General features: G+C 34.2%; 3 protein-coding genes across 3 annotated transcripts; all 3 read left to right on the forward strand.

Annotated features, from left to right (window-relative positions):
* The first annotated feature begins 7,903 nt into the window (after positions 1-7,903).
* On the forward strand, positions 7,904-10,106 carry LOC108823557 (pentatricopeptide repeat-containing protein At1g73400, mitochondrial). The gene has a single exon (XM_018596792.2). It carries the CDS (start codon positions 7,992-7,994, stop codon positions 9,606-9,608), a length of 1,617 nt encoding a protein of 538 aa, XP_018452294.2. The 5' UTR covers positions 7,904-7,991; the 3' UTR covers positions 9,609-10,106.
* A 1,705-nt stretch (positions 10,107-11,811) lies between these two features.
* On the forward strand, positions 11,812-13,461 carry LOC108826058 (transcription factor MYB54). Its single transcript, XM_018599432.2, has 3 exons — positions 11,812-12,393; positions 12,489-12,893; positions 13,175-13,461. The coding sequence occupies exons 1-3, from the start codon at positions 12,279-12,281 to the stop codon at positions 13,342-13,344; spliced, it is 690 nt and encodes a 229-aa protein (XP_018454934.1). The 5' UTR covers positions 11,812-12,278; the 3' UTR covers positions 13,345-13,461.
* A 1,177-nt stretch (positions 13,462-14,638) lies between these two features.
* On the forward strand, positions 14,639-21,768 carry LOC108828687 (conserved oligomeric Golgi complex subunit 3). The gene is made up of 26 exons (XM_056994653.1): positions 14,639-14,923; positions 15,075-15,158; positions 15,232-15,339; positions 15,464-15,508; positions 15,587-15,661; positions 15,739-15,834; positions 16,004-16,081; positions 16,324-16,409; positions 16,536-16,602; positions 16,776-16,838; positions 17,012-17,113; positions 17,290-17,394; positions 17,475-17,567; positions 17,800-17,888; positions 18,245-18,464; positions 18,765-18,854; positions 18,929-19,045; positions 19,134-19,166; positions 19,342-19,428; positions 19,513-19,575; positions 19,756-19,872; positions 20,006-20,098; positions 20,332-20,457; positions 20,666-20,766; positions 20,861-21,069; positions 21,669-21,768. Exons 1-25 carry the CDS (start codon positions 14,846-14,848, stop codon positions 20,988-20,990), a joined length of 2,346 nt encoding a protein of 781 aa, XP_056850633.1. The 5' UTR covers positions 14,639-14,845; the 3' UTR covers positions 20,991-21,069; positions 21,669-21,768.
* Positions 21,769-22,041: the final 273 nt, after the last annotated feature.

Below are 22,041 nucleotides of genomic sequence, written 5' to 3' on the forward strand. Positions count from 1 at the left end.
TTTTGAAACTAAAAAATTTCATACAACGACAATTAAATCGAAACGAAGGGAGGAGTACTAATTAAGTCTTATAATTTGTAAATATATATTCTTATTATTAAGAATCTTCAGAAGTTTTGATGTATAAGTCTTTAAACTTTATCTATTAGACCACCCTTTTTCAAAAAGTTTTGTATACTGCTTTTAAATCTGAATCTAAAACCAATTGAACTGTATTAGCTTTCCTACAAAATGTTTGTTGGTAAATGAGTACACGCTATAAAGAAAACAGTTGGAACCATTTAAATTATTAAAGGTGTTTTTGACAACTTTTAAACGTTCAAGGCTTCGAGCTATACAAAAATACTAAAAATAAAAAATGAGAAATCATGCCCAAAAGGGAATATATGGGTGCTCTTAACTTTACCGTTGTTTTGTGTACTAGCTTATTAGTGATGTGCATTTTCTCTCTAAGATAATAGAGAATCACTTCCAGTCCTTTTAAAAATGATGTCTATAGTTCGGATTCTTGATTAACCCAGTCTCTTAGCCGAAATTATTAATTCATGATTTGATACTTTTTTTTACACTTTTCGGATAAGAGACGGCTCTTAAGTACTGTATACAAAATGAAACGTGTGGTGTTTAATCTATCTAAATGTTAGTTTTATTTATGAGACGTTTGTTAAGTAAATGCGATGCATAGAGTTCTCCTATTACATGTCTTTAGGCTTTGAGGATGTGTTAGGTAAGTGTAAAGTGATGTGTTCTGTTCCTTTCTATGATTTACTTATGCAAAATGCGTTGGTTCTTGTTACGTTTTCCTCATTTATAAAGCTTGCACGATGGATTAGCAAAAGAAATCATTTTGTGAGACTTTTTCAGATCATTATCATTGCCTATATTGTCCACGTACGGTACGTATTCACATTAATTACAATTTTCTGATAAATTAATCTAATTTAGCTAGTTAAAGTATTATATTTAAACAGTATCACAACAAAAATTCACAATCTAACTAATTTAAATTATCATAGATCAATGTATCAAAAACTTAAATACATAAAGATTAATTAGTTGGTCATGTTTTCAATTTACGAGCATGTAAAAGAAGAAAAAAGACAAACTTTGCCACAGTTTCAAATGTATAAGAATTTTTTTTTTAACTATAAATAAATGTGTGGAGGATGATTTCCAACATTACCACTACTTATCCTCCAATATGCATACGCATGTATATGGTTGGTTTCCATGAATCTGTGATAATTAAATCGGAAACTCATTGGCACTATCCTCTCAGAAAAATAAAATAGCTTTACCTTTTCTTAGTAAATCATCGGTATAGTCAAATGCCTCGTACGTTAAGTTTTATTAAACATGTATACGTATGGTACTGCATGTTACGAAATGCATCAAGTTGGACTATTTATACTAAGCACTTACGTACGTTCGCCGGCTTAAACCGAATAAATATGTATTACATGACAGTAACGCACTATTTATTCAAATGTTATGTATTGTGTAATTGTAATATATTCTTCCTACATGTCACGAAATGGATCAAAATGGACTATTTATAGTTTTATAGTAAAGACATTCGGTTAAGCCGAATGCAAGTGTGTTATATGACATCAAAAGCATACCGTCACTTTCTAAAATGTCATTGACTCCTTTAGATAACTGACGGGTCACAGACAAAATGCACCGGCCTATGCATAAGCATGCCACGTCCAATTCTTGTTCAAATCTCCCTTAAAGCCGGTGGGGAGCTGAGATATATTTTCTTACACCAAAAAACATTGATTGCTTTTGATAATTAAGTTTAGAAAATATCAGTGATGTCATATATATTCCACGTGGCGAAAACGTTATGAACCTGACGTTGATATATTTTGGGGGCGGGGGTTATGTATCAACGACGCAAGAAGATATTTGTAGAAAACCATTGAAAGTATGACACGTGTCAAGGTTCATGAATCAGGTTTCGGTTAGGAGATCACGACTGTTCCACCGTCACCGCCCCCAACTGTCTGAACAGATTTAGATGGGCAGCAGTGCGGTTGGTGGCGACGCGTGTCTTTAATCATCCAGTTATATATAGAGTCGATGTTACCTACAGCTCAAGCTATCTTTTTATCTTCGTTTTTTTTGAAAATTATCTTTTTATGTTCGTTTCGTCTACGATTTGCTTTCCTTTTATAGAAACGAGACGCATTTTCATATGAACAATACTTAGGTTCACCCCTGGGGTGAATTTATGAATTCACCTCTTTTTTTATTTCAATCATATTACCATAAATATTAATGTCACATAAATAAATAAATTATAAATTACAAATAAAATAAACTTTAAATCATAACCTCTAAATTCGAACCCTAAAACCAAATCTTAAATCTTAAATTTTAAACCCTAAACCCTAAACTCAAACCTATACCCTAAACCCAAACTATATATCCTAAATCTAAATTTAAATCCTAGACCTTAAACTCAAACCATAAACTCTAAACCCAAACTCCAAACTCTAAACCCTAAACCCAAACTCTAAACCCTAAATCCTAAACCTTCAACCCAAAATGTAAACCGTAAACCCGAACTCTATACCCTAAAATGTATTTGAAAATACATTTGATGATCATTAACCCAAAGGTATTTGAAAATTTTGGGTTTATAGTTTACAGTTTGGGTTTAAGGTTAAGGATTTAGGGTTTAGAAATTGAGTTTAGGGTTTGAGTTTAGGGTTTAGAGTTTGGATTTAGGGTTTATGGTTTGAGTTTAGGATCTAGAATTTAAATTTAGATTTAAGAATTATGGTATATAGTTTGGGTTTAGGGTATAGGTTTGGGTTTAGGGTTTAGAGTTTGGTTTAAAATTTAAGATCTAAGATTTGGGTTTAGGGTTCGAATTTAGAATTTATGATTTAAAGTTTATTCTTTTGTAATTTATAATTTATTTATTTATGTGACATTAATATTTATGGCAATATGATTAAAATAAGGAAAGAGGTGAATTCATAAATTCACCTCAAGGGTGAACCTAAGTATTGTTCTTTTCATATACTCTAACTAACAACAACCAAAAGCTATAATTTGCTATTCTATCGTTACAACTTACAAGTAAACAGAGATGTAATTCCCCAAGTTTGGCTGGCAGCTGTACTGCCCGCCACCCAGGTTCGAGCCTTGGCCACAACGGATTTAACATCCCTTCTGTTGGGGCGCTGGAACCCCTTTAGAAATAGTTGGGAATGTGACTGCCCAGATACCAGAGTTATAAAAAAAAAAAAGTTTGGCTGGTTTGGTTTAGAAAATTATTAGTAAGAAATTCAACTGCATGTGTCTATATATTCATATGATATAAATGATATTATTTTCTTAGATTTTGGGTTAATGTCCTTTTTCAGTCATTACGAACTTTACATCCGTGGCATATTAGATTAACTCTTAAGATCTTCATAAAAATATGGGATTGATTTGTTGTAACTCTAGATGTTCCTCTTAAGATCTTCATAAAAATATGGGATTGATTTGTTGTAACTCTAGATGTTCTAGACTATTGAAATTTAGTCTAAAGTCATATATGTCAATCAGCCAAGTGTTACATCTTTAAAAAAATATACGGTCAAAAATGTATTAAAAATAAAATGTAGCTGAAAATATTTACACCAAAAATCAACAATTTAAATTCTACACCCCAATCAACTTCTATGTTAATAAGTTGACTGCGGGATTTCGATTTGAATATATTTTGCATTTGCAAAACTAGTCAACTACCAATCTACCATCATTCATAAATTATAAATGGTTTGGTTCGGTTTGATCACTAGTCGTTATACAATAAAGCACTATATTTAATTATCTAACAAAAAAGTACAATGAAACACATGGATATCTCATTTATATTAAAAGAGATGCATTTTGCATTAAATGCATTCACATTAATAATCTGATGTGGCAGCCTCACATTCATTTGAATTTTAAAGTGCTAATGTGTCGCTTGCAGAGGTATGGAAACAACATGCAAAGTACATCGAGAACATGCAAAGTTCAAAACGTGTTCTGTAAATTAGGCAAGTTTGGTGTGTAGCGAACATATATCAATGGAAGCTGAGGTATGGAAACAACATGCAAAGTGCATCGAGAACATGAATGCTGTTTTCAACTACAATCTGGAGCGAGCTCACGGTCAACCAAAAGATAGCATTGAAAGAAGGAGAACAAAGTAGATGACACGGCTTCTTTGATATCTTAATAATCAACTCTATATAATATAAATTAGTTATAAGATTGTGCTAAATTAGTTATATTGTATATGTTTAGGATGTTACGGTATTATATATTGTATATGTTTTGTATGTTACTCTCTCACATTGGCAGTCTCATAAGCATGTAAGATAGACTAACGTTATTGCGTATACATTTCTTATAATACTAATCGAGAAAACAATAATCTATCTTTTAAAGACAGTCTCATAACATCTAAGAACTGTTTATTTTTTTCTCTACAGTCAACAGAGAAGACAGTGTTTGTGTCTTACCAGAGTAACGTTATCCAATTTTTTTTTATGTTATATATATTTATGTTCTTTACGTGAGTGTTTGTTCATGCACGTAAGCTTTTGTTTTGATGAGAATGAAAAGGAGCAATAGCCCTAGATCAAAATTATATTGTTATGGTTAATAATATTAAACCAGCATAAACAATTGTACCGTTTAATCCAATTAAACCAATCGTCTGCGTGTAGCTTTGGATAATATTTAATTGTCTTGAGTGATTATCAAGGTTAATTAATGATACTAAATGGCATAAATTTGTCATTTTTATGATATGGCAACATATTTATGAAAGAGTGATTGCCAATGTAAAAGTATATGCCACTCAATTCTAGATTTTCGAATATACAATGCGACTTGAACGAGAAGAATAGTAAATATATATAAGACCGTGTTCTCCATTTATTTTATTCATTCACCAAACCTGAAACCATAAAAATTTATCTCGTTCTCCCATAATGGATTTGATTACTTCTCTGGCTGATTTGAAATAATTCAAGTCAATGTGGAAGATTATGGTGAAGATCATACGTTTGTGGAAGCAGTATTCTACTGGTGGTGGTCTAACCATTGAAATAGTTCTTATCGACTCCAATGTAGGCATCTTTACTCTTCATCTGAATAAATTTTATAAATTTCGTCTACTTTAATTAAACATGTCTAAGTTTCGAGTTTTTTTTTATATTTCGTATGTTGTGAAGATGTTTTACGCATGACCAATTGAAAAATATATGTTGAAACATAATGTTTGATTGTTAAAAATTAATTAGGCTTATGTTTAACACATTGTAAAAATTAAATTCAGCATGCTCAATGTGTAGATGTATTAATGTTATTTTTTATGAATATATTTTTTACAAATTTTTATGTATATAATTTAATTGTCATTTAAAAAAAATATTTTGTAATGACTAAGTATATTTTATATTTAATTAATTTTATTTTAAGAATTAAAACTTTCATTTGTTATATGAACAAACATTTCTTTCAATATTAATTAACGGTATATGCACATTGAAGTTAGCACTTATATAACTAAATATTCACTGCAAGTGAGAATTCTATATCAGACTTAATATAGAATATAATTATTTAAAAATCTTCATTTTATCGTTGACCAAATTGTAATAAATGATTTTTTAAAGCATTTTTTTGTTTTCTTCAACAGTTATATAAATTTGATTTTATTATGAATTTCATAATTTATAATATGAAACGATTGATTTACATTATAATTGTCTAAAATTCATATAACATAAAACCAAACAAACATAAATAGTCTTTAGCTTTATTACCAAAAAACCAAAAATCTCAACCATTTTAACTGAACAAACGAAAAATAAAGCTAAAGTTAGAAAGTATTTATATCACAGGATCTTAAACCCCGAAAACAATCCAAAACTAAACCAAGATCCAAAATAAACATACCTAACATCTTAATATCTTAAAAATAATCTCATCCCGTGCAAGGCATGGGTCGTATCCTAGTATACATATAAAAGGTTTATATGCAAATGGTGTTTTAATTTTGGTCTGTTACAGAAAAAAAAAGTTTGTTTGGAGTTGATTTTTTTGTTCCAGTTTCTTCCTATTTGTTCGGTTTGCTTAGATATCAATTATTGCTCTAAACAGATTAATAGTTTTGAATTGTAACCGATCGAATCATCCAATAAAGTACCAAAGAGAGCGATGAAAAATATCATATACATATGCAGATATACGATTCTCCTTCGCCACCATATCGAATAATAGATCTGCATATGATATTGCGAAAATGGATAACCAAATCATAATCTAAGTGCACTTTTCTTTTAACCATTATTCATTCGCATCTTCGTATAGCAATAGTAAACAAAGACTGTGTAAACAGTTTTCTGAATAGTAATTCTAAATGTGCTAAGTATAGGTGCACTGATTCTAAACGAGAGTCGGAAAGACTAGCTAAGATTCTCAACGGCCATTTGAGGGGACCATTGGTCTCATTAGAAAAATCATCACTTGTTGCTAGCTAGTGGTCACGAATATTGGTTCTTCTCTTTAACAAAAGTCATGAACTATTCTAAATCTATATATTATGTATTTTTAAAAACCTTTTGTTGATGCTCTTTGTAAGTATTCGGAAACTTTAGATACAAATGATTGAATATTTTTCTTAAAAATGTATTGATGAACTATAAGTGTTGGAAAAAATATTTTGGGTTGATAAATCATCATTTGTGTATTCCAAATAATAGGTTATTACTCGTATGTCATTATTCATATATCATTGACCACATTATTTTTTATATATATTATTGATATTATAAGTTATTATACATAAATTATGGATGATAAATTGTTATATATATACTATTGATATATGTCGCTATTCAATTATCATTGATGTATGTCGCTATTTATATATCATTGTATATGCCACACCATACGTATAACAGTGATGATAAGCCGTTTTCATTGATGTATTGCTGATGGTCTGTCTTATTTTTCACAAGTCTCTTAATCCAAAAAATTTTGGATGAACAATTGGCTTATCTAGTCTAGTTTTATCAAGCATAATTCGTCTAAGATTTTTTTCTAAATAATATTTTGTTATATAAACAAACTGGAAAAACGGGAATACAATATACAAGTTCGATTCGGACCAACTGTATCTAGATTCAAATATCACTAGTTCCACATAAACTACCTAAACCGATGTATTCCTAAAACCATTCCACAATTCGACTAAAATTAGGATGGACAAACATCTATAAATAAAGGGATTGGGTTATAATAGACAAAAAACCTATAAACTGAACTCTTTGCCGCTAACTAAGAAGTGATCAACAAGCTCGTCTTGCATGTGTACCTATGTTATCATCATCATCATCACACACGAGATCTTTACCACCGACAATGCCGCTATCACTAAAGAAAATAATATGAAGCATTACCATTGTTTTGAGATGTCGAGAAAAGGCTTGATAATTGCTTCCAAGTTCCAATCAACTAAAAGTCTAAAACTACCCAAAACTAGACTATTCATCAATTATTTGTCGACAATTTATTTCTATTATTTTTGTGTGAACCACTTAAAATCAAACATGAGGCCATCAAACATTAACATATATTAAAAAAATTTACTAATTGGGTAAAACAATTGAATCTAAAGCCAAACACCAATCGGAGCCCAAACATATTCAGTAGAAGAATAAGGAAAATAAATTTAATTTATTTTCATCTATTAATTTATTTTAGAGTCATTTATTGTGTTTATTTTATTTATCTATTCATTTATTACTACTACCACCACCAATTACGTTTCATTTGTATATACCCATGGGAAATGTAACAGGCCCAATAGAAAAAGCCCACTAAAAACTACGAAAGCCTCTCTTCTCCATTGCCGCCGTTCCCTTTCCTCTGCTTCCTCTCTCTTTTCACTGTAACCCTCGCCCAAGCGTTCATCCATTTCTCCGACGATGCGAAGGCTGGTGTTCTCCTACATCCTCCGCTCTACCTCCTCCTTCCATCTATCAACACCACCAGAAAGGTCCACACTCCTCTCTCATCTCTTAACCTTCCCTCCAAAATCGATCCGAATCTCCACCCACTCCTACTCCACGGCTCTCTCAACAAAAAACCTCCACGAAGCGAGAACACACGGATCCAATCACGCCGTCGGACTCCTCCACGAAGCCATAACATCGAACCCAAACCCCTACGACGACCTCGAAAACGCCCTATCTCAAACCGGCGTCGTTTTAACGACTCCAATAGTGTCCAAGATCCTCCAGAGACTCCAATTCGAAGAAAAAATCGCCTTTAGATTCTTCACATGGGCAGCAGATCACCACCATAACTACTCCCACGAGCCGTCTACTTACAACGAGATGATCGACATCTTATCGAGCACCAAGTACAAGAACAGACAGTTCAGGATCTTGATCGACATGCTCGACTACATGAAGCGAAACGACAAGAGATCCGTTCCTGTAGACGTTATGGTCGAGATTCTAAGAAAGTACTGCGAGAGGTATCTGACGCACGTCCAGAAGTTCGCTAAAAGGAAACGGATCAGAGTCAAGACCCAGCCCGAGATCAACGCGCTGAACATGCTCATCGACGCGCTCTGCAAGTGCGGTCTTGTTAAAGAAGCTGAAGGTTTGGTTAAGAGGATGAGGTTTAAAGTCAAACCGGATGAGAATACGTACAATGTGTTGTTTTTCGGTTGTTGTAGAGTTAGGGATCCCAAGAAGGCTGTGAGGCTGCTTGAGGAGATGATTGGAGCTGGACATAAACCTGAGAACTTCACTTACTGCGCTGCGATCGACTCGTTCTGTCAAGTGGGGATGGTGGATGAGGCGGCGGAGATGTTTGAGTTTATGGTTACGAAAGGCTCTGCTGTGTCAGCTCCGACGGCGCGGACTTTTGCGCTGATGATCGTGGCGTTGGCCAAGAGTGATAGAGTTGGAGAGTGTTTTGAGCTGGTGGGGCGGATGGTGAGCATGGGGTGTCTTCCCGATGTGGCGACGTACAAGGGAGTGGTTGAAGGTATGTGCGAGGCTGGGAAAGTTGAGGAAGCGTATAGGTTTTTAGATGAGATGAGTTGTAGAGGGTATCCGCCTGATGTGGTCACTTACAATTGCTTTCTCAGGGTGCTTTGTGAGAATCGAAAGCGCGACGAAGCGGTTAAGCTTTATAAGAGGATGAGTTGTGATCCCAGCGTACAGACGTACAACATGCTGATATCTATGTTTTTCGAGATGGATGATCCGGAGGGTGCGTATAGTACGTGGAGAGAGATGGATGAGAGGGGGTGTGGTCAAGATGTTGAGACGTACTGTGCTATGGTTAATGGGCTTTTTGAGTGTGGTAGGGATAAAGAGGCGTGTTTTCTTCTGGAGGAGGTTGTGAGCAAGGGGCTGAAACTGCCGTACCGAGCGTTTGATTCCTTTCTGATGCGTTTGTCGGAGGTTGGGAATATTAAGGTGATCCATAAGGTTTCTGAGCATATGAAGAAGTTTTACAATCATAGTATGGCTAGGAGGTTTGCGCTTAGTGAGAAGAGGAAAAGTACAAAACTCAGAGGGAAGTAATGGGCACTGACCATATGTTTCATCTCATTTTACTTATGGGGGAACCATTCTCAGAGGCAGGGATGCAAAATGTTCTGGGAGGAGCTCTTCCAGATGATGATCTTTTGTGAAGTTTGGTTGATTACTCTCTCCAGTTCTGGACCAAGATTCATTCTCTCAGAAGCAGTGAGAGCTTGTCAAGGTCAGATGTCTAATAGTTATGTTGGTTTCTTTGGGAATGCTCTCATAGCATTACATTATGTAACGTGAGAGGTCTGCTTTCTTCATGGTTCATAACTATTCTTGCATCTTTTGATGTGAGAGATTCTTTATAACAATATGATGCTAGAACAATGTTCGACTTCACCAGTTTCTGGTTAACGGTCGGTTTGAGTCTCTGTCTACATTTGGTACAGTTTAAAAGTGAAAACCGATCTGGTATACTACTGGTTAAGTGGAATCAGGATCCGGTTTAAACGTATTGAGTATTTCTTGAATAAAACATGTTTTGTTTAGTTATGATAGGTCCGAAACTGAAGAAGGCTTCTCTCCTAACTAACAATAGAATCCTTTCCCAACTAACTCTCTGTTTTTTTCCTTTCCTACTTAACTTTACCAGCAATTGTTTCGGCTTTGTTTAAAGAATAATATATAAAACAAAACGGAGAAATGTTCGAATTTAAACCCCACGGAACATTCAATGTAAACTGATATGCTGTTTTTGGTCCGGAAAGTACGAAACCTATAGAGTTCCGTTTCGGACAAGAAAGAAAGGAATGATGCTTGGAGACCAAATAATTGACCACTTAATTCATTTTTATGAAATATTGTTTGACCGCATAAGACGTCATTGACTCTCGATATTATTGCATATAATTATAAACTACTAACTTATGACATCATCTCTGTAATAAACTTCTCTCATTGTTGAAAATATACATTTCATTCCACTTAAATTTTACAAGGGGACATAAAATACTAAAATGCACCAATTATCCGATTACCCCTCGTATAGCCGTGTTTTTTACTTCTCCATTTTCTGAATAAATATGATTTTGACATTTTTTATACTGATTAAAAAATGACGAAAATATATGTAATTTGTTATTAATTACACATCTCTAATCAATAGTAGTATTTTAGATAAATAAAATTATTTGTAAAATCAATGCAGTTTAATTTTCAACTGAAAAGTAAATATAATTTGCATTAGAATTGGAATTGTAAAAGTGATATTTTTTGTGTAAAAAAAAACTTAGAATAAAAATTATTATAAAACAGAAAGAATAATGGTGGTAAAAATAAGAATAATTTACCTTAGTTAGTTGTATGATATCCACGTTGGTTTAACTATAGTTCGAAATTAGAATTAAGCTAAGAGAAAAAAACGTTGATTAGGTCTGAAAGGTTATCAGAACCTATCCATCAAGAATATATGTGACCTGCAATTTAACCAGAAGTCCACAACATTGTTACCAAATTCTTTTCTTCTCTTCTTGTTTATCTTTTCAGATTTAGTTTCAATAGTTTATTATACATACATAACTAATATTCTAAGCATTTAATCAGCAGCATCACCCATTAACTAACAAAGGCAATATGCAGGTGGTTGGAATTCACATATCATGTAATAACAAAGATTTCATGCTCCATCTAGTGTAATCTTTCAAGAATTTCATATAAGAATACACATAACCTAGGGGAAAAAAACTTAAGAAAAACATAGATCTTATAGGTATAAACACACACAACTTAAGCACATGGAGAAGTATTCAACATGAACAACTTAAAAGTAAAATTTAAAAATATCGCAAACTATTTAATCATTTAACTAAATTTATCAAAATTTTGTAGCTTATAATCAAATTTGAACTTACATGTATTACTTTAAAAAAAATGGAATAACAATAACTCCCAAAATTATCAGTTTGGAATGTTAATATCTCTGCTTTAGGATATCGATGTTTATTATATGTAAGTACATAGCTTGCCCAAGAATACAGAAACGTAGATGAGTATTGGTGGCTTGAAGTAGCGGGTGTAGGTTAGAACTTACAGAAAAACCTTAAGTTATTAATAATACTATACGAAGAGACGTTGAGAGGTTAACGAAATTCAGTCCACACCAAGCAATCTCTACCCTTATATCTAAAATTAAAATTATAATACATATATATACATATATATATATATATGTATATATAGTATATATTATTAACTAATTAGGATCTAAGTTATACATGAGAAAATAGAGAAAAGAAAAAAAGGTAGATACAAGATTACTTAAAATGGGTGTTGTGTTGGTTAGGGAAGACGTTGGCATCAGTCGCCGGTGGAGAGGTCTGTCCAAACCCTCCCGACTCTCTAACGAATTATTTATTTTATTTCTTTTTCATATTTATGTATATATAAAAGTTATATAATAGACTATATATACATGTATACGTGCGGTTGCTCTTCACCTTTCTTCTTGTTCCCACATACCCATCTTCCCCAACCTTTCCCTAAGAAAAAAAAACTTAGGGTTTTAAATTCCGATATTTCAGACATATGTATATATGTTGTTGATATAGTTAACATCTCTGTGTTTTCTCGTCTTAATATACTTCTTTGTTCTTGTATTGGCTTCAATCGGTACACTTAAAAAGGTGTTAGGTAGTTAATAGATCGGTGTAAAGAAAGAAAAAGATCATGTGTAGTCGAGGCCATTGGAGACCATCAGAAGACGAGAAGCTCAAGGATCTGGTCGAACAATATGGTCCTCATAATTGGAACGCCATAGCCCTCAAGCTCCCTGGTCGATCTGGTAATTATCTACTAGGGTTGGTCCTAAAACTATTACAAAATAGGATTTGATATATATTGTAATAATTAACTATATATGGTTATATATATGTGCAGGTAAAAGCTGTAGATTGAGATGGTTTAATCAATTAGATCCGAGAATAAACCGAAACCCTTTCACGGAAGAAGAAGAAGAAAGACTTTTATCGGCTCACCGGATCCACGGGAACAGGTGGTCTATCATAGCTAGGCTTTTCCCGGGAAGAACCGACAACGCTGTCAAGAACCATTGGCACGTCATCATGGCTCGACGCACACGTCAAACCTCCAAGCCTCGAACTCTTCTTCCCTCCATGACTTCGTCTTCTTCTTTGATGGCGAATGAACAAATCATGATGGGTTCTGGTGATCGGAAGAGAATACTCGGAGACGTTGTTAATTACCCTTACCAATTCTCGCATATCAATCATCTTCAATTCCTCAAGGAGTTTTTCACCGGAAAGGTTACTTTAAATACCAAAGGTAACCTCAAAATGATTTTCTAAAAGTATTTTTACATCTTCGTATGATTTTGTTGCAAGTATTGGTGACTAAATAATCATATGCATGTTCCAAACTTTTGCAATGGAGAAAGCGTAGCATGATCCAATTTTGTTATAAAAAGTCATTTATCTTAAGAATTTTATTTTTTCTTACATACAGTATATATCATTTTTCTTCACTGAGCTAAATTATCTCTGTGTCTTTATACTTTTATGGTTACAACCTACATAACTTATAGTTCTGGTTTTTTTTTTGAACAGCAAATCAGAGTAAAAAGCCTGTAGAGTTCTACAATTTTTTACAAGTAGATACAGATTCAAACAGGAGCGAGGTTATTGATCAAGATTCAGACAAAAGCAACCCCAATGACTCGGACAATAAAAACGAAAATCGTGTTCCTTTCTTCGACTTTTTGTCTGTTGGAAAGTAATCTGCTTCTTAGGGTTAGTTCATTTCCAGTATATCTGTATATGTACACATGTAAGTCCTAAATTTCTAGCTTATAAACTATATAGTCCGTACGTATACGTACGAGACTTTAGATCAATTACATGTATGTTTGGCGTATAAACCACTAAATAGTGAGCTCTAATCTGAGACACATGTAAAAATGTACCAAATGTTGGTTAATGCGTCCACACCACACGCTCTCAATCGGATTTGTATGATATGCATAAATGTCTAATCATATAATTCTCTTACCAAAAAAAACCAATCATGTAAATTAATGGCGGCGTTCTTAATTTTTTTTTTGACATAACGGCGTTCTTAATTAGTTTGGAAGAAAAACTAAAAGATGGTTTTGTGGTTAACTAAAGATAGCGAAGAGAAAGATGCAATTACATCAGCGGACTATTCGTTATTCAAACATATCGCTTACGGTCATGACCATGTACAAGTAGAACTCCTATATATATACATTCACATATAGTTCTTTGTAAACTATCACGTAATTTATGTGAATATATTATATGTTTAACCAGCCCATGACTTAAATTATATCAAACATTTTTTCACTGTATATATAGTTACTATCAGAAATAATAATTTACAAGACTAAATGAAATCTAGCTAAATAATATATTTGTTAATAATATGCATGGATGTACTAACCGCGGCTAGATGTTAGTCATTAAGAAATAAAACAAATGTTTGCACGTATCTTTGTATTTTCTTTGTAAACACAATGTTATATAATAGTAGACAAAATCTTGAGTTTTTCAGTGGTGAAGTATAATAATAACGGAAAGCCAAAATGGATGTTGGAGTGTAAATATGATTAAGTTGGCGTAGCTATCAGCCACCAATAAATATATTTCAAGGGATCAATTAAACCTTGGTCAAAAAAATAATAAAAAGTAAATATAATGGGATGTAGTCGAAGATAAAAAAGCAAACATATTGACATTCGACACGACTTATAACTACACCCTCTATAGTCTTTTCTTTTGTTTTGTTACCCCTTAACCAGACTCTCTAATGTCAGCTAAGTTAAATTTTCTTAAGTTTGGTTTCATAATCACTCGTACATATCTTCCTTGGACTGTCATCACGTATAAGTCGTATATGATTAAGGAGAAGACGATATACATAAGTGAAAGTTTCAATTTAGAATCCTTGGGGAAAATGTAAAACTTTATAGAAATTTAGGATTAATTTGCAATATCTGATAAATATTGCGGAAGACGGCACACGTGTGCCATCACTCCTCTATCTCGCCGGCAGATCTCGTACCAAACGGTCGTTCCCTTCCTAACCTTCCTTAACCGCGTTTTCTTTTGCGAACGCCAACGCGGTTCTAGCGGTTTGGTTTGCGTAACCGTAACTCCGTCTAGATCGCAAATCAGCACAGCAAGTGAACACATTCTCAAGCTAAAGAGTAAAACGACACGAAGGAACCTATCGATCGTCCTTCCTGAATCGCCATAGATATGGCGGCATCGTCATCAACCGTCCCCAGATCTGGAGCCATCTCCAAAGGCTACAATTTCGCTTCCACTTGGGAACAGGTAACCGCGAGATCATTCCCGCGCTGTTAGATCCATCCATTGACGACTCTGGATCTGAAACGATTACTTTGTTTCATTGAGAATATTTAGAGATTCAAAAGCTTTCCTCGCAGTGAATTTATTGTAATGTGGTTTACCTTTTCGATTCCAGAGCGCTCCTTTGACAGAGGAGCAACAAGCAGCGATCGTTTCTCTATCACACGCAGTCGCCGAGCGGCCGTTTCCTGCTAATCTAGTGAGTGTTGAGGTTATCTGTTTTGGTTTGTGGTGCATGAGCATGTCAGAGCTAATTTTTTTTTTGGTTTTAGGTACATGAGAATGTTCATCGACCTGAGAATGGCTTATCTGTCTCGGTAGAGGACACACACTTGGGAGATTCTGGAGCAATTGAAGCTGTTTTGGTTAATACAAATCAGGTAGAAAACTACCATGCTTTAGCTGATTTGATGATAAAAGAAGTTGCGTTTGTATTCGTGGCATCAGTAGTTTTCAGTACTAATGGTTCTTCATTTCGGATGTATGTTGTTTTCTTATTTACAGTTCTACAAGTGGTTTACTGATCTTGAATCAGCGATGAAGTCTGAGGTTAGTGATAGCGAGGTTAAAAGTGGGGAAACATTAATTGGTGTGTGTCTAATTGATTTGTTCGTTTTGTGACATAAGACAGAGGAGAAGTATCGGCACTATGTCGATACTTTAACTGACCGCATCCAGACGTGTGATGATATACTTCACCAGGCAGGTTTCTACAGTACTTTGGCCTTACCTGGCTAAGAAAAAATAAGGCAGCTGACCTTAGGATTTCTCCTGCGCAGGTTGATGAAACGCTCGACCTATTTAATGAACTGCAGCTTCAGCATCAAGCAGTAACAACAAAGACTAAAACTCTTCATGATGCATGCGACCGACTGGTATTGTCTTCACTGTTCTTTTATGACTGCATGTTATTTGTTAACCTGCTAAAAATATCGAAATAACACACAAGTTATGCTTAATTCATCATGGCGGATCAAGGAGTTTGTTGAGATGTGTGATTGTTATCGGTTGCTTATCTGAGCTCTTTCTTCCACCTTTTTCTAGTTAATGGAGAAGCAGAAATTGATGGACTTTGCAGAAGCACTAAGGAGTAAGCTCAACTATTTTGATGAATTGGAGAATGTAAGATTTTAAATACTGGCCTGCCAACATAGTTTTTGCATGTGTGTATATAAGCGTGTAGCTGCCTGAGATTGTACAGTGGTTTTATCATTAACGTAATATACTTAAAACTTGGCCTATGCATGGAACTTAAGTTCATAGTGTATGTTTCTCACTGAATACTGGTTGTAAATTTAGGAGAAATACTTAATACGTTGTTCATTTGCTCTAACTTTTGTTTTCCTTTTTCTTTTATGTTGCAGATATCCTCCAACTTTTACTCTCCAAATATGAATGTATCAAACTCTAATTTTCTCCCACTACTGAAACGGCTCGATGAGTGCATATCGTGAGTAAATTATGTTGCATACAATAATATGACTACGTGGCGATTTTCTAAAAGAATGCCGCACTAAAAGTTCGTCCTGCTTCCGTGAAAATATTGTAATAGGCTTCTCTTACCTTGGTTCTGTAGATACATCGAAAGTAATCCCCAATATGCCGAGTCAAGTGTTTATTTGCTCAAATTTCGTCAGCTCCAGGTACTCCGAAAGAGCCCTCACTCTCTCTGTCTCTCCTCCATGTTTCTCTCTCACTGAGAGACGCTTGGGCTTACAGTTCTTGCGCATGTACACACTGTTTCTAGAATTTATAGGGGAGCTAATTATCTTGTAACATCTGTTATGAGAGGAGACTAACATTTATAATTATACAGTCACGCGCCTTGGGCATGATTCGAACTTACATCCTTGCAGTGCTCAAAACGGCTGCTTCCCAGGTAACTATTCCTTGTAACATGCATATAGTCTTGCACAGCTTACACAAATCATGTATTTTGTTCTGGTGACTGTGTATGTACATTTTATTGAAGTCCTATATGCCTGTAATCTAGGCAAGTAGAATGAATTGTGTAATGCCTAGTTTTTTGAGACATGTTAAATTTGTTGTCAGGTTCAGGCAGCATTTCGCGGGACAGATGGAAACAAAGCATCTGTCTCAGAGGGTGTCGAGGCATCTGTAATATATGTTCGCTTTAAGGCTGCTGCAAGTGAGGTAATACCTTTTGATTTGTTTTTTTCCACTTTACTGCATAACTTCTAGAGTTACGATATTATATAAAAGAAATGGAAACTTGCTTTTGTAGCATTATTCAGTTTCTGTTTTGTGAGTTTTAGTGTTTATATTTTCTTTCTTATGACATTGAACATCGATTTTTTTTCTTTCTCCAGCTTAAACCTGTATTGGAGGAAATTGAGAGTAGGTCAGCAAGAAAGGAATATGTTCAAATCCTTGCAGAATGCCACAGACTATACTGTGAACAACGGCTTTCTCTTGTGAGTTCATTTTCTAGATCTACATCATGATATATTTGTTAACTACAATCGCCTGTTAATTTTTCATTTCACATTATCAGGTCAAAGGCATAGTTCACCAACGAGTATCTGATTTTTCCAAGAAAGAGGCACTGCCATCTTTGACAAGATCTGGTTGTGCATATCTGATGCAGGTATGTGACTGAAAATGTAGGGACGAATCCTCTTTAGTTCACGAGGGATACTAGGAGTTATATCAGTTTAGAAAAGGACGTTGCTAGGGATAGAAAGTAAATATGGCGGTTAATCTGTGTGATTTCAAAGGTCAGACGAGGGTCTTCTACAGAGCCAATGCCTGGATTATCAGCTTTAGAAACTGAAAATTTTAGAGATTGTTAATGGACTTGCTTCCATTATGAATTTCAGGTTTGTCAAATGGAGTATCAACTGTTTACTCATTTCTTTCCAGCATCATCGGAAGAAGTTTCGAGTCTGGCACCTCTAGTGGATCCTTTGTAAGCTTTTACGTGCCGTGGCCATGCTCACTACCTCTGTTTCTGTGCAATTTAATCCTAAAAAGTGATTTTTTGGCGCCTTTTATGCTGAGATATAAACAGCTGATGCATATTGAATTAGTTTGAACCAGAATGATTTCGTCTGTTATATCTTATGCCATGCTTCCAACTGTAGTTATTGTAGTCGGTAGATCCACTACACTGTAGTCAACTTTCATTGAGTCTGAATATTACTTCTTGAAAGTCTAAGATATAGAAAATATGAGCAAGAACTGCATAGGTGTTCCAGATTGTTTTCGTTTCTTAAATCTTATGCGGTGCTTACAATTTATCATTATTGCTTGATTCCTGAACAGGTCTACGTACTTATATGACATTCTACGCCCAAAACTGATTCACGAGGCAAATATTGACCTTCTCTGTGAGCTTGTTCACATCCTTAAAGTTGAAGTCTTGGGAGAGCAGTCCGCTAGACAGAGTGAACCCCTGGCTGGACTGCAGCCCACACTACAAAGAATTTTAGCCGATGTTAACGAGAGATTGACTTTTCGTGCCAGAACGTATATTCGGGATGAGGTGCCGTGTTACCTTACAAGCAATATATTTGAATCGTTTTCCTACAACTTGTTTACTGTCTCTCTCCCTTGCCTTTACTTCCACAAGCATGGCTCTCATCTTCATCTATGTAGAAATAGTGAAATTTATGTGTTGTCCCCAGTAAGGCGGCTCACCTACTACTGATAAGATGAAATTGTGTTATAAATCTGATGTTGAACGACTTTTAAGTGGAGAAATTTGCTAGTTTTGGCGGTGTTATTACTGTTTAGTTTGCTTTCCTTCAGTTGCTCTGTTTGAATCCTCTTCTTACTTATGCAGATTGCAAATTATATTCCCTCTTATGAAGATCTGGATTACCCTGCAAAGCTGGAGGGATCTCCTAATACAACATCTGATACCAATCTCGGGGTAAAATATCAATTTCGGATTATTTCCATGGTTTGGTAATCTTTAGTAGTATAAACTTATATTCTACGGTGCAGGATGATGAAAACGCTGATGTGTTTAAGACTTGGTATCCACCTCTGGAGAAGACTCTCTCTTGTCTATCTAAACTATATCGTTGCTTGGAGCCTACAGTCTTCACTGGGTTAGCACAGGTAAGACTGCCGATCAGTAGCTTTTTTTGCTTCTCATTCTGTCATAGAAGACATGCAAAGTTGTCTAACTGACCATCTCTTTCCACAGGAAGCTGTAGAAGTTTGCTCTCTGTCAATTCAAGTAAGCAAGCTAGAAAACCAGATTTTCATAACCTTGACGTTTGATCCCTTTTCAGCTGTCGTTATTTTCATTGACATTATCTGTTAATCTAAGATGTGCCATTTTCTTGTAATACTTTAGTTATTTTTGTTTGTTTAGTTACGAAGTCCACATTATTTTGTCAAATGTGCTACAGAAAGCCAGCAAGCTTGTCATTAAGCGGTCAACTACAATGGATGGTCAGCTGTTCCTTATCAAGCATCTCCTTATCTTGAGGGAACAGGTTATGGCTGATCTATCTTTACTTTGCTTCTTTTGCCATATAGTCAATGGTTATATTTTAACGAATACTTGTATTTTTTTCCAGATTGCGCCTTTTGACATAGAATTTTCAGTCACCCACAAAGAGCTTGATTTCTCCCATTTACTGGTTAGTTTGTTGGGACAATCAGGTCTACTTTGTATGATAGATCTGAACTTTATTTTATGCCTTTGAGAGTGCTTATCTTTGGTGCAGATTTCATATCTTTTTCCTTCTTCAGTTTCTGACTTTGCTGATGACTTTGTTAACTTCTGCCAGTAATTAATATTATTCATAAAATGTGGTTAGGAACACTTGAGGAGAATACTTAGAGGTCAAGCTTCACTTTTTGACTGGTCTAGGTCAACTTCCCTAGCAAGGACCCTTTCACCTCGAGTTTTGGAGAGCCAAATAGATGCCAAGAAGGTTTGTAATTCTCTCTTTCACCCACCATCAATTGCAGATTTACTTCTTGCTTACGTGGATGGCTCTTCAATGCTAGATCCTTGCATTCCTTTATATGAATGGGAATGATGCATATGGCCCTTTAATTTTGCAGGAACTAGAAAAATGTCTTAAGACAACTTGTGAGGAGTTCATCATGTCAGTCACTAAGCTAGTTGTGGATGCTATGCTTTCATTCGTAACCAAGGTGAGTTTCTCTTTTCCTCTGTCTTCTGGGGAACTTTGTTTTCAAAATTTCTAAAGATTTTAGAAGTCCTATATAAAGTTTAAGAAGCCTTGCACCGTTTCATATTCAAGAAACTTTAAAATCTTCTTTGTCTATGTAACGCAATGCACTTATCATGAGAGGAGGGGCTCTATTATCTCGTAATGGAATATAGCGTAATAGTTTTGCTGTGTTTATACATTGCGCGCATGCAGGTGACAGCCATAAAAGTTTCTCTATCCACTGGAACTCAGAGTCAAAAAGTTGACTCTGTCATGGCTAAGCCGCTAAAGGAACAAGCTTTCGCTACTCCAGATAAGGTGGCTGAACTTGTTCAGAAGGTATGTCAGGCTATATCTTGTTCCTTATTAATCTCTCCAGGACGCAACTTCCTTTACTGAGCCAGGGATATTAAAATATCTGTTCATCAGTACTTCTAGTTCTAACAAATTACAGATGCTAATGATCCCTTAACCATGCATTTGTGGTTCTGTAGTTGAATTAATTTTAGGGAAATGATGATTTTATAACCTTTTTTCCTTTTATCAGGTATATGCTGCAATACAACAAGAGTTGCTTCCAATTTTAGCAAAAATGAAACTCTACCTGCAAAATCCATCAACAAGGACCATACTCTTCAAGCCGATCAAGTAATCCCGTCCATCTAAACTTATCTTTGGCTTGTTTCATATGTGCTTGTTCCAAGTTTAATTACTAAGAAATTATCTTTCCATATAATTAAAGGACAAATATTGTGGAAGCTCATACACAAGTGGAGTCTTTACTGAAAGCCGAGTACTCAGCAGAAGAACAAGCCAACATCAATATGATATCCATTCAAGATCTGCAGACCCAACTCGACAATTTGCTTTAAGGCCATGGCTCACGCAACGGTTTTGATTTTATTATATGGAAAGTACCTTTTGCTTCTTTTGACTACTTTTAGCATCTATCTTATTAAAACAGAAACATTCTATTAGACCTAACATTTATTTTGTAAGTTTTTAAATTAAATACACTTTTATACTTTATAGTTAAACCTACATTAAATCACTATTGTTATTTTTTTTATACTACTATCCATGTTTCCAAACAATATACTTATTTCTTTATACTACTATCAATGTTTCCAAACAATATACTTTTTATACTACTATCAATGTTTCCAAACAATACAATAATTTATCTTAGTTATTTTATACTGCAAAATAATGAACTTTAAAATTTGGATTATAAGATTACAAATTATGAAACAATTACAATTTAAATCAAATTAGATTACATATCGGTCATCCATCAGTTCAATCGGTTAGTCTCGGGTTTTAGTAATTTTTTTTAATATGGATAATTTAAAAACCAAAATTGAATTGTCAGATCTCCGGATTAACCGTATAATCACAATCGGGTTGAATTTAAAAAAACTGCTTTAAATGCAAAAATATTTTAAATATACACTCTTTTAAAAATACCAAAATATTTATTAAGTTATTAGTGAAATTTTTCATCGTAAAATATTCCGCGCTTCTAAAGCGCGGGTCAAGATCTAGTATACTTTACAAGAGTTCACTTTAGATATATAAATATTATTTTGTATCAAAGAACTCATACATCTGTTGGTCTCTACATTCAATCTATATCTTATTAAAACAGAAGTACATATATAGAAATACCCTTAGTTTTCAAATTTAATTACACTTCTATGCCACTGAAAATTAAATTGAGTTTCCTATTTTAATGCTTGTAATTTCAGTTAAATTAATGTCTTTTCCTTAAATAAATTTGAGTTAAATGTAAATAAATTGAATGTTATATTTTAATGCTTGTCTTTTCTAATTAAATTAATGTGTTTTTCTTAAATAAATTTTAGTCAAATATAATTAAATCAACTTAAAAATACATCTATATTCAAAAAACTATTGAAACAA

The sequence above is a fragment of the Raphanus sativus genome, chromosome 9 (assembly GCF_000801105.2).
Source record: "Raphanus sativus cultivar WK10039 chromosome 9, ASM80110v3, whole genome shotgun sequence".
Lineage (NCBI taxonomy): Eukaryota > Viridiplantae > Streptophyta > Magnoliopsida > Brassicales > Brassicaceae > Raphanus > Raphanus sativus.

Bases quoted from the DNA above. Each gene is read 5' to 3' on its own strand.
- LOC108823557 (XM_018596792.2), top strand. From the start codon at position 7,992: ATGCGAAGGCTGGTGTTCTCCTACATCCTCCGCTCTACCTCCTCCTTC.
- LOC108826058 (XM_018599432.2), top strand. From the start codon at position 12,279: ATGTGTAGTCGAGGCCATTGGAGACCATCAGAAGACGAGAAGCTCAAG. The intron at 12,394-12,488 runs GTAATTATCTAC...ATATATGTGCAG, and splicing joins CAAGCTCCCTGGTCGATCTG to GTAAAAGCTGTAGATTGAGA. The intron at 12,894-13,174 runs GTAACCTCAAAA...TTTTTTGAACAG, and splicing joins GGTTACTTTAAATACCAAAG to CAAATCAGAGTAAAAAGCCT.
- LOC108828687 (XM_056994653.1), top strand. From the start codon at position 14,846: ATGGCGGCATCGTCATCAACCGTCCCCAGATCTGGAGCCATCTCCAAA. The intron at 16,410-16,535 runs GTGAGTAAATTA...TTGGTTCTGTAG, and splicing joins CGGCTCGATGAGTGCATATC to ATACATCGAAAGTAATCCCC. The intron at 17,568-17,799 runs GTATGTGACTGA...TATGAATTTCAG, and splicing joins GTTGTGCATATCTGATGCAG to GTTTGTCAAATGGAGTATCA.